The sequence below is a fragment of the Erinaceus europaeus genome, chromosome 10 (genome assembly GCF_950295315.1).
Source record: "Erinaceus europaeus chromosome 10, mEriEur2.1, whole genome shotgun sequence".
NCBI classification, from domain to species: domain Eukaryota; kingdom Metazoa; phylum Chordata; class Mammalia; order Eulipotyphla; family Erinaceidae; genus Erinaceus; species Erinaceus europaeus.
In genome coordinates, this window is record NC_080171.1 from 123,291,096 (window position 1) to 123,301,363 (window position 10,268).

The 10,268-nt window shown below is 47.4% G+C and overlaps 1 protein-coding gene across 4 annotated transcripts in view; it reads right to left on the minus strand.

The window, feature by feature from the left end:
* Window positions 1–3,431: 3,431 nt before the first annotated feature.
* LOC103110701 (myosin regulatory light chain 12B) overlaps window positions 3,432–10,268 on the minus strand; it is a 12,939-nt gene continuing 6,102 nt past the window's right edge. For 3 of the 4 annotated variants that reach the window (XM_007519866.3, XM_060200760.1, XM_060200759.1), the window contains exons 2-4: window positions 6,530–6,728; window positions 4,458–4,619; window positions 3,432–3,945 (exon numbers count right to left, since the gene is read on the minus strand). In XM_007519866.3, coding sequence (XP_007519928.1) covers window positions 3,773–3,945; window positions 4,458–4,619; window positions 6,530–6,713 — 519 coding nt within the window. In that variant the 5' untranslated portion in view covers window positions 6,714–6,728 and the 3' untranslated portion in view covers window positions 3,432–3,772. Of the gene's footprint in view, window positions 3,946–4,457; window positions 4,620–6,529; window positions 6,729–7,870; window positions 7,893–10,268 lie in introns of those variants that run through there. The other variant, XM_060200761.1, reaches the window with a different exon arrangement.

A 10,268-nucleotide genomic window follows, 5' to 3' on the forward strand; every position in this document is an offset into this window, starting at 1 on the left:
ACAAATCCACTGCTCCTGGAGGCCACTTTTCCCATTTCTGTTGCCCTTGTTATTGTTATTGCTGTTGTTGGATAGGACAGAGAGAAATGGAGAGAGGAGGGGAAGACAGAGAGGGGGAGAGAAAGACAGACACCTGCAGACCTGCTTCATCGCCTGTGAAGTCACCCCTCTGCAGGGGGGTGGGGAGCCAGGGGCTCGAACTGGGATTCTTATGCCAGTCCTTGCACTTTGTGCCACGTGTGATTAATCCGCTGCGCTACCGCCCGACCCTACCCCAGCAAATGTTTTTTTTTTGCCTCCAGGGTTATCATTGGGACTCGGTGTCTGCACCATGAATCTACTGCTCCTGGAGGCTATTTTTTTCCCCCTTTTGTTGCCCTTGTTCTATTGTTGTAGTTATTGTTATTACTGATGTCTTTGTTGTTGGATAGGACAGAGAGAAATGGAGAGAGGAGGGGCAGACAGAGAGGGGGAGAGAAAGACAGACACCTGCAGACCTGCTTCACCGCCTGTGAAGCGACTCCCCTGCAGGTGGGGAGCCGGGGGCTCCAACCGGGATCCTTATGCCGGTCCTTGTGCTTTGCGCCACCTGCGCTTAACTCGCTGTGTCACTGCTGGCCTTCCCCCAAATGTTTTAATGAAAGAGGCCCACAGAGGGAAAACACTGCTCAGCTCTGCTTTCCATTTTTTCCTTCCTTTCTTCCAAAGAGAAATTTCAGGGGCCAGGTTGTCGTGCACCTGGTTAAGTGCTCACACTACAGTGCACAAGGACCCGGTTCAAGCCCCCGTACCCCCCCCCCCCCCTGCACGGGGAAAGCTTCACAGATGAAGAAGCAGGGCTGCAGGTGTCTCTCTGTCTCTATCCAATAATAACTAAACTAAAAACAAGAATTAAAAAGGTAACTATCAGAGGGAGGGGAGACACCCAGAGTGAGACACCTGCAGCCCTGCTTCACTGTGTGTGAGCCGTTCCCCCGGTAAGCGGGACCAGCAGCTTGAAACCTGGCCCCTGAGCACTAGGTGGGTGTGCATTCCTCCCAGCCTCAATGTGAGGTTCCTATGAGCGCCGCAAGACGGGACTTGGGAACTGTGATGGAATTGCACCCTCCTTTAAGGATGAGATCCTTTAACGGGAGCAGAAAATTAAGCAGAGAATACTACCAACAGGCCTCACTGCTATTCAGCACGACCTTCAGTAGCCTAACAGCGCAACTGCATTCTCGCCGTGCTGATCTCAGTAGCATTCTGTGCGCTGCTGTAGTGACCACTGAACGAACGCACTGACTACGCAAACATCAGGCCTGCGTGCGCAGACGGGACAGATGGTCTGCGCAGTGTGGACGAAGCTCTGACTTTCCCCCTCGTTTCTCATACCGTTTAAACTTTGTAGTAGCATGATCTGTAGTTTTCATTCCTTCCCTATAGTCTACACCACATGAGCTGCCTGCAAATATCCTATTTAGAATCTTCTGTCTTCTACTCAAACTGTCACTATTTGCTGATGACATTATATGCCTAGAGAACCCCAAAGACTCCACTAAAACAACTGGGAATAATAAATCAGCAGGGTACAAAACCAACACGTGTAAGTGGCATTTCTGTAAACCAGAGGCAGAGGAAAGGGAAAATGATGCAATTCTATTTACAATCAAACCCAGAATACAGCGACCGATAGCATCTATAAATAACTGGTACAGCTCAACAAAAGGAAAAAAAAAAAAAATATCCCAATAAAAAAAGTAGGCCAAAGAACCAAAAGGTTTTCTAAAGAAAAGGCACACATGGCCCACAGACATATGGAGAAAGGCTCCACTTCACTGGTCATTAGAGAAATGCAAATTCAAACCACACTGAGATTCTACCTCACTGTGGTAATTTCCCACACTTCAACAAACCAGGCAACGGCAGGTGTTGGTGAGGTTGTGGGGGGAAAGGGACCCTGCCACACTGCTGGTGGGAATGCAAATTGGTACAGCTCCTTTGGAAGGTTGTACGGAGAGTCCTCCAACAAATAAAAACGGAATTACCGTATGATCCAGCAATACCACTCTTACACACTTGTTCAGAACACACACTCACTGACTCAGAGACACATGTGCCCTTCTGCTCAAAGCTGCATATTCCCAATAGCCAAAATACCAATCAGCATATGACTGGCTGAAGAAATTAAGGGACAGATCTTATAATCCAGTAACCCACAATTACTCAAAATGAAAACAGGTTATAGGATACTACTCTGCAATCGAGAAAAATGTCCTTTGAGGAAAAAACAAAATGGACGGAAGCAGTGAAATGCAGAGATGAAAGACGATTTACTGGTGGCTTACTCTATGTGGAGGCTAGAGAACAGGTAAACACGAATTTGCAAACACAAATGGAAAAAATTAGCCAACCAACCAAAACATCGTTTCTAAAAGGACTGTGAGAACTCTCGTGCTTATCTGTTCTCTCTGGGAGGTGGGTGGACACAGAAGCCTGGTGGACAGGGTGTGGATTATAATGTACGTTATAATCTTACAGTCTTGTAACCCATTAAGCGTAAGTCTAAACAGATTAAGGCCTTCAAATAACAAAAAAAATCATTTACTTCTCAATTTTTTAAAATCCGGGATAGAATTTTCTGAAATTTTGTCAAATACTCCATTCCCCCAAATTATTTTAAACTTCAATGATGACTATAGGCTTTTGCTTGGATGTAGTGGAACTTAAACCCTGAAGGCTTTCTGTAGAGATGGCTTAGAGTTCTCAACACAAGGTGAGTCTTGAGACTCAGTGCCCTGTTACATCCACTGCTCTAAACTCTGGCCAACTTCTCAACTGCTCTGAGCTCAGTGCCCCCCATGCCCCTGAAATACAAAGCTAACAAATTATCTCCCCAACAAAGTTGCTGGAAAAATTCAATGAAAATTGTATTGGTGCAAAACTGTTACACACTAAATGTTCATTAACAACTTTCATAATTTCACCGCATCTTTTTAGAATTCTAGGTTAATAAAATGTTGAGTGTTTTCTCAGATGGATTATATATTTGTCAGTCAATAATTTAAAAAGGTGGGAAAACAGATATAATATTTATTTTATTATCTTTATTTATAGGATAGAAAGCCAGAAATAAAGAGAGTCGGGAGGTAGAGGGAGAGAGAGAGAGAGAGACCCGCAGACCTGCTTCACCACTCGCAAAGCTTTCTCCCTGCAGGTGGGGACCAGGGGCTCAAACCCGGGTCCTTGCTCACTGTAACATGTGCGCTCAGCCAGGTGCCCCACCACTCGGCCCCCCTAGATACAGTCTTTACTTCATAAAGATGTTAACTTATACTTAAGTTCGGAGGACTGTCCTACAAACGTGAAGACAGTTTTAAGTTGAAAAGCAGAAGGCAAAAAAGGGCTACTTCCTTCTGGCAGCCACTTTAAAAATTTCCCATTATACTCCATTTGAGTCAGCATGATCTTTATTTCAAAATAGCATTTTTATTATATAAAAATGTAAAAATCCAGCAAAACCAGAAATACCGCACATATGTTCCTGGGCTTTCACATTTGTTGATTTTTATTCGCAATCTTTTTTTTTCTACTACAATTTACAACCTCATCCCCATTTGCAGCCTGATTATACAAGTGCTAAGTGGCAGAAAGGTCTAGAATAAATACATCAAGAGGGAAAACAGAGGCGAAGCAGTGACACTAAGTCGCATGCAGCAGGTCTATGGGGCCAGGGCACGTGTCTGAGAAACAGCAAGAGACACAACCACCGGAACATTTTGGCCGAGTCCTCTCAGTCGTCCTTGTCTTTGGCGCCATGTTTCAGGATGCGCGTGAACTCGATGTAGTTGAAGTTGCCCTTTTTGTCGATCGGCGCTTCGCGGTACAGCTCGTCCACCTCCTCGTCTGTGAAGCGGTCGCCCATTGTTGTCAGCAGCTCCCTCAGGTAGTCTTCCTGGATGGTGCCTGGAGGACAAAGCAGAGAACAGCCCTGAACACTTGCTGCCACTGGAGCGGCTGGCTCACTCTTAGAAGAGAGTACTTCAGCGTATCCACGTCTACCAAAGTGAAATGAGTTAGGGAGCCAAGGCAACACCCACGATTTCCGATAGCTTTTAGTGGTCTCTGGCACAGGGGGGTGCGGTGATTGCAGCCGGGAGCCCCTGGCATGAAGTCCGCACAACCGTCTGTTACCTCTCCTGCCCTCCTCACACGTGCATGAGGCACAGAGAGATGGGGACAGGAAGGAAGATGCAAGGTCTACATGAGGAGGCGGGCTGTGGCTGTCAGGAGGGCTAAAGCAGACAGAAAGGAACAAGAGGAGTGAGGACAGGGGGCGTGTCGGCGTGACACGATTTAAATGCCAAGATGAGCAGCAGAAACTACAGAGCGCCGTGACCTCCGCGGCCACATTCTGCTCCTCCGCGGCCCCACCCGGATGTTCCATGCAGGGAAAGGCACAAGCAAAGAGGACTCACCAGTCGCTTCCTCATCAAAGCAAGCGAAGGCGTTTCTGATGACATCCTCTGGGTCGGTGCCGTTCAGCTTCTCCCCGAACATCGTGAGGAACATGGTGAAGTTGATGGGGCCCGGGGCCTCATTCATCATGGCGTCAAGGTATGCGTCAGTGGGGTTCTTCCCTACAAAATTTCATTATTTCAACATTTCAGGACAAAGAGCTCACTCCGACTAATTATTTTGTATCATTCAATATAAGTTAATAGTTACCACTTATACCAGGCGGTTTTAAAAGACATTTTTCCACAAAGTAAAAAGTCTTGAGTGGTTACGGAGGCGGCTCAGCAAGGAGTGCAGGACCTTTATGCCTGAGGCCCTGGGTCTGAGTCCCCTCCCCCAAACTGCAGAACGAATTGCTGCTCTACTCTCTCTTATTTTATTGCTGTTGCTGTGTTTAAAGCAGAAAAAGCCAAGAATTACTTTTCTACTGATGACATTCTATTTGTTTTGGTCTTTCTTCTCTTTATGTGGCATTGGGGATTAAATCCAGAGGCTTTATATGAATATAAAGCATGTTCTGAATTTCATCTCTTGCACAAAAATAATGGGGGGCTATACCCCCCAAGCCCCTAAAGATAGACATCAAGACAACACAAGTACAGAAGAAGGGATTTAAATGAACTCATGTAGGCTAAGCCCTAGTTACTGACAGCATCCAGACTTGTTGATCTGAAGGTAAGGACTGTTTTAAAGGCATGGGGGTGCCCAAGCGGAAGGGGTCTTCCTTCTTCTGCAGATGTGGTGAGCTTTCCATCTCTGGAATGAATCCAAGCCCCCCATCTTCCTCCTCAGCCTTCAGTAGTGACTGCCCCCTGCCCCTAAACACAATCAAAGCTGTTCTACATAGGAAACCTACTGATATAGTCCATCTGAAAAGCATTAGACCAGTATCTTGACCTTACTCTGAATAAGGAAATGTCATTAGCTGATGAAGTCAGATCCACCCACATTCTCTCCACTGTTCTTTCACCTTTCATAAAGCTCAAAATAGTCAAAATAACACGTTAAGAGAAACAACTAAGAGAGAGTGACAAAAGTAAGTTGCTTTGTGGTGAATGAAGTAAAGAGAAGAACACTGCTCCCTATCTCCAGCCCTTGCGCTGCCCTTTCTAACTCATCATCAAGCCCAAGAAACACAACAGCCCTGACCCGGGCCTCCTCCACCTGTCAGAAACTCACACTTCCTCCCCTGACTTACAGAGTGGGTACGAGGCAGAACCCAGAGGGCCGCCTCTCTCTCTCTCTCTTTTATATTTATTTATTTATTCCCTTTTATTGCCCTTGTTGTTTTTCATTGTTGTTGTAGTTATTATTGTTGTTATTGATGACGTTGTTGGACAGGACAGAGAGAAATGGAGAGAGGAGGGGAAGACAGAGAGGGGGAGAGACAGACAGACACCTGCAGACCTGCTTCACCGCCTGGGAAGCGACTCCCCTGCAGGTGGGGAGCCGGGGGCTCAAACTGGGATCCTTAATCCAGTCCTTGCGCTTTGCATCACGTGTGCTTAACCCACTGTGCTGTCGCCCGACTCCCGGGCCGTCTCTTTTTAAGGTCAAAACACCAAATCCTTGTAAGTAACAAACACCCACCCACACCATCATAAAACCACAAGAGTCAGTTTGTTTGCTTTAAATCTTGGTATTTTCTCTTCTTTAATTCTCGAGGAAAAAAAGTTCGAATGGAACTGTGAAAGTCCCCGTGCTACTTTTCCCAGTACTGTCCCCATCGCGATCACTGGTGCGCCCTGTCCAAGTCGTCCCCAATCTTTGCCGCTGAGTATGTTTTACGTGGGATGCGGATACTCGGCCACCTCAGCAAGAGGCCTTCAGTGTCCAGCTAGAGGGAGTGGCACCCTGTCTGCTCCCATCCCCACAGCCTTATGCTTTACGACAGACACCACCCTCCCAACTGGCTCTCAACAGGCCTTTGAGACCGGGTGAGGGAGGATTCGTTATTTATTACAACAGAAACTTCACGGAGGCTTGAATTATTGATTTGGCAAGTGGGAATGCAAGGAAGGTAAAAATCTACCTAGGGAAGCGAGCATGTCGTGCAAGTCCTCCTTGTCAATGAAGCCGTCTCTGTTCTGGTCGATCATGTTGAAGGCCTCTTTGAACTCCTGAATCTGAGACTGGTCAAACATGGCGAAGACGTTGGACGTCGCGCGCTGGGGGCGCTTCTTGGTGGTCTTGGTCTTTGCTTTTTTGCTCGACATGGTGGCTGTTTAATTCTAGAATTAGAAAAAAAATAAATTAAAAAATACATAAAACATACAGCAAAAAAAAAAAAATCACATGTAAACAGCAAAAACAGCCTAATATAGAATGATTTTATTTGGGTAGGAATACACATTTAATTTTTATTTTCAGCTGGACACAAGTAATAGCTTCCCCCCTCCCAAAAAACAACAACCAGTTTGGAAACATTAATTGGGAAGCGAATGACAGGACTGCAGCCCACAGCCTGACCCCAACACCCTCTCCCTCCTCTTCCCAGCCACCTGCTCTGAATACATGTGAGCTCCTTAGGGTTTAGCTCGACCTTTCCTTAGTTAGCAAAGGTCAGAAAGAGCGTGGCCCACCAGCAAGGAATCTCACTATGCTTTAACCTCCCTACTGCTACCAGGTCATCGCTGGCCTTGGTGCCTGCATGACAGACCCACTGCTCCTGCCATATATATATATATATATATTTTGCCTCCAGGGTCATTGCTGGGGCTCAGTGCCTGCACTGAGAATCCACTGCTCACTGCTCATGAAGGCCATTTTTCCCATTTTGTTGCCCTTGTCATTGCTGCTGCTGTTGTTGGATAGGACAGAGAGAAATTGAGAGATGGGGAGACAGAGAGGGGCCTGGAAGCTATTTTTCTTTTTTCTTTATTTTTTTAAATTTATTTATCCCCTTTTGCTGTTTTTTTATTATTGTTGTCGTTGTTGGATAGGACAGAGAGAAATGGAGAGAGGAGGGGGATATAGAGAGGGGGAGAGAAAGACAGACACCTGCAGACCTGCTTCACCGCCTGTGAATCGACCCCCCTGCAGGTGGGGAGCCGGGATCCTTACATGTGCAGTTAACCCGCTGTGCTAGCACCCGACTCTCAGCCTAAATTTCTTGTGCCACGTCCTCTTTTGTATCTGACCCCATTACTTTAGCCCTTTTTTTCTGACTCAACAACGCTGGGCTCTAGCTAACAGCAGAGAGATATGGATGGTCACAACAGAAACATTTTCCAGAAGACGCCTGTGTAAAATGCTGCACTGAACTATGGCACCCACTCACCCTGGCAGTCTCTACCCCCTGCACCCCCTGGACACTCACGCTTCCCAGCCCATGAAGCTCCCATCCCGCTCAGCTTTCCTTGGGAGAGCTCACCTTCTCCCTCCTATGACTCTCAAATCCGGTCTCCTTTACTTGAGCTTCAGGTCTAAATCACATAACCAGTTCAGTGTGCCAAGCACCCACAGTGCCACCTCTTGTCTCTAACCCCCAAAGTGCCTCACCTCTACCTTCTCAGTCACGGGCACCATCGTCTGTCTACAGGCTGGGCACTAGGCGCCATCCTACCCCATCTCTCTTCCCGATGAGTCAGACCTTCTCTTAAATGCTTTTCCTGTTTGCTCATCCTCCTGTCACCACCCTGGTCTAGGATTGCAGCGTCTCTCTGGGCAGTGTCCTTCTATGGTCAGCTAACCGATCTCCTTATTTCTTGGTGTTTCCTAAGCTGACTCCTGCCAAAGGTCCAAAACACCAACACGACCACGTAACACTCAGAAATGTTTGCTCCCTCTCCCTCCCCTTTCTCTGGCCTCTCGGGTTATTGCTGGGGTTGGGTGCCGACACTGCGAATCCATCACCCCTGGGAGCCATCTTTTCCTTCTATTGTCCTTGACAGGACAGAGAGAAACTGAGAAGGGTATAGACACCTGCAGACCTGTCCCACTGCTTCTGAGAAGCACCCCCTGCGGTGGGGAGTGGGGGCTCAAACCCAGGTCCTTCTACATGGCGCGATGTGCACTGAACTGGGCGAGCCACTGCCTGGTCCCCAAGAAATCTACTTTCTCACTGCCTATAGCACAGAATACAAGCTCTCAACTACAGCACAGAAAGCGCTGGCAGAACACTTCATGGTCTATGCTCTGCAATTTCTTCAAAGACTGAAGTCCAACTGCACAGAAAACAAAAAAATTAACCATGGGACCACAGCAGTCATGATCTTAAATTATTGTTTAATCTACAAATATTAAAGGAAGAAAAAAAAAAAACTGGAGGGCTGGGCGGTAGCGCAGCGGGCTAAGCGCACACGGCAGAAGCACAAGGACCGGCTTAAGGATCCTAGTTCGAGCCCCCGGCTCCCCATCTGCAGGGGAGTCGCTTAGCAAGCAGGTGAAGCTGGTCTGCAGGTGTCTCTCTTTCTCTCCCCCATCTCTCTCGATATCTCTCTGCCCTATCCAACAACAACCGACATCAATAATGATAAGCAAGGGCAACTAAAGGGAAAAACAGCCTCCAGGAGCAGTAGATTCATAGTGCAGGCACTGAGCCCCAGCAGTAACCCTGGAGGCAAAACCAAAACCAACCCTTAAGCTACAGCTGTAGGAAATACCCACATATATTACATAATATAGCAAAAACTTTCGATAGCAGTAAGAGCACTTTTTGCTTTCTTTAGGTTTTTTTTTTTAAATTTCTGTAAACGTTGACTGGAGAGTGAACTAAAGGTCAAGTGCAGCTGAGACGTCAGAAGGGCAGAGAGGTCGGAATACTGGTACTTCTGTGACATCACCTGCAATAATGCAACAAGCAGACGATGTCCACCAACTGCACTCTGCACTCGTCCCTACTTCCTCGTTGACTTCCCGAGAAAGATGCTCAGGGAGCAAACCTACCGGCTGTCTCTGACTTCTTCCTCATCCCTCTGGTGCCACTCGAGCACCGGAAACTACTTGCTCTCATCACACGGCAGTGACTACAGCAGTCAAGCTGGCTTCAATCCTGGCTGCGCGCGGGAATCGCTAGGAAGTTTCATCAAAGCCAAATGTATATGGCAGGGACCCAGGAATCTGCATTTCTAAAAATGTACCAGGAGATCTGAATGCAGTGAAGGCAAGAACCAGAGTCAGCTACTTCAAAGCCAGGGTGGGGTGGGGTGTGGGTAGCCAGCACAGTGCAACGCAAAGCACCTCATGCCTCAGGCTCCAGCGTCCCAGCTTCAACCTGCACCACCACCAGCCGGAGCTGAGCAGCGCTGGGAGGAGGGACATCAAGAACAAAAAGGCCCACTCTTAAAGCAGAGGAGCTGGGGACCAACACCACAGAGGCGCTACCCAACTATATACATGGAGCCTGCACGGAGATTCACCGTGCAGATTCCAGATAGCTGAATCAGCCTGCCAACATTTAAAAAGCTATTTTAGTTTAATAAAACTTAAATTCCGGGAGTCAGGCAGTAGCACAGACGGTTAAGCGCATGCAGCGCAGAGCGCAAGGACCCCGGTATAAGGATCCCAGTTTGAGCCCCCGGCTCCCCACCTGCAGGGGAGTCACTTCACAGGCGGTGAAGCAGGTCTGCAGGTGTCTGTCTTTCTCTCCCCTTCTCTGTCTTCCCCATCTCTCTCCATTTCTCTCTGTCCTATCTAACAACAACGACATCAACAGCAACAACTACAACAATGAAAAACAAGGGCAACAAAAAGTGAAAATAAAACAAACACTTAAATTCCAGACGACCTTTTTTGGTCATCATTTTGAAATACTGGGACCTTGCACATGT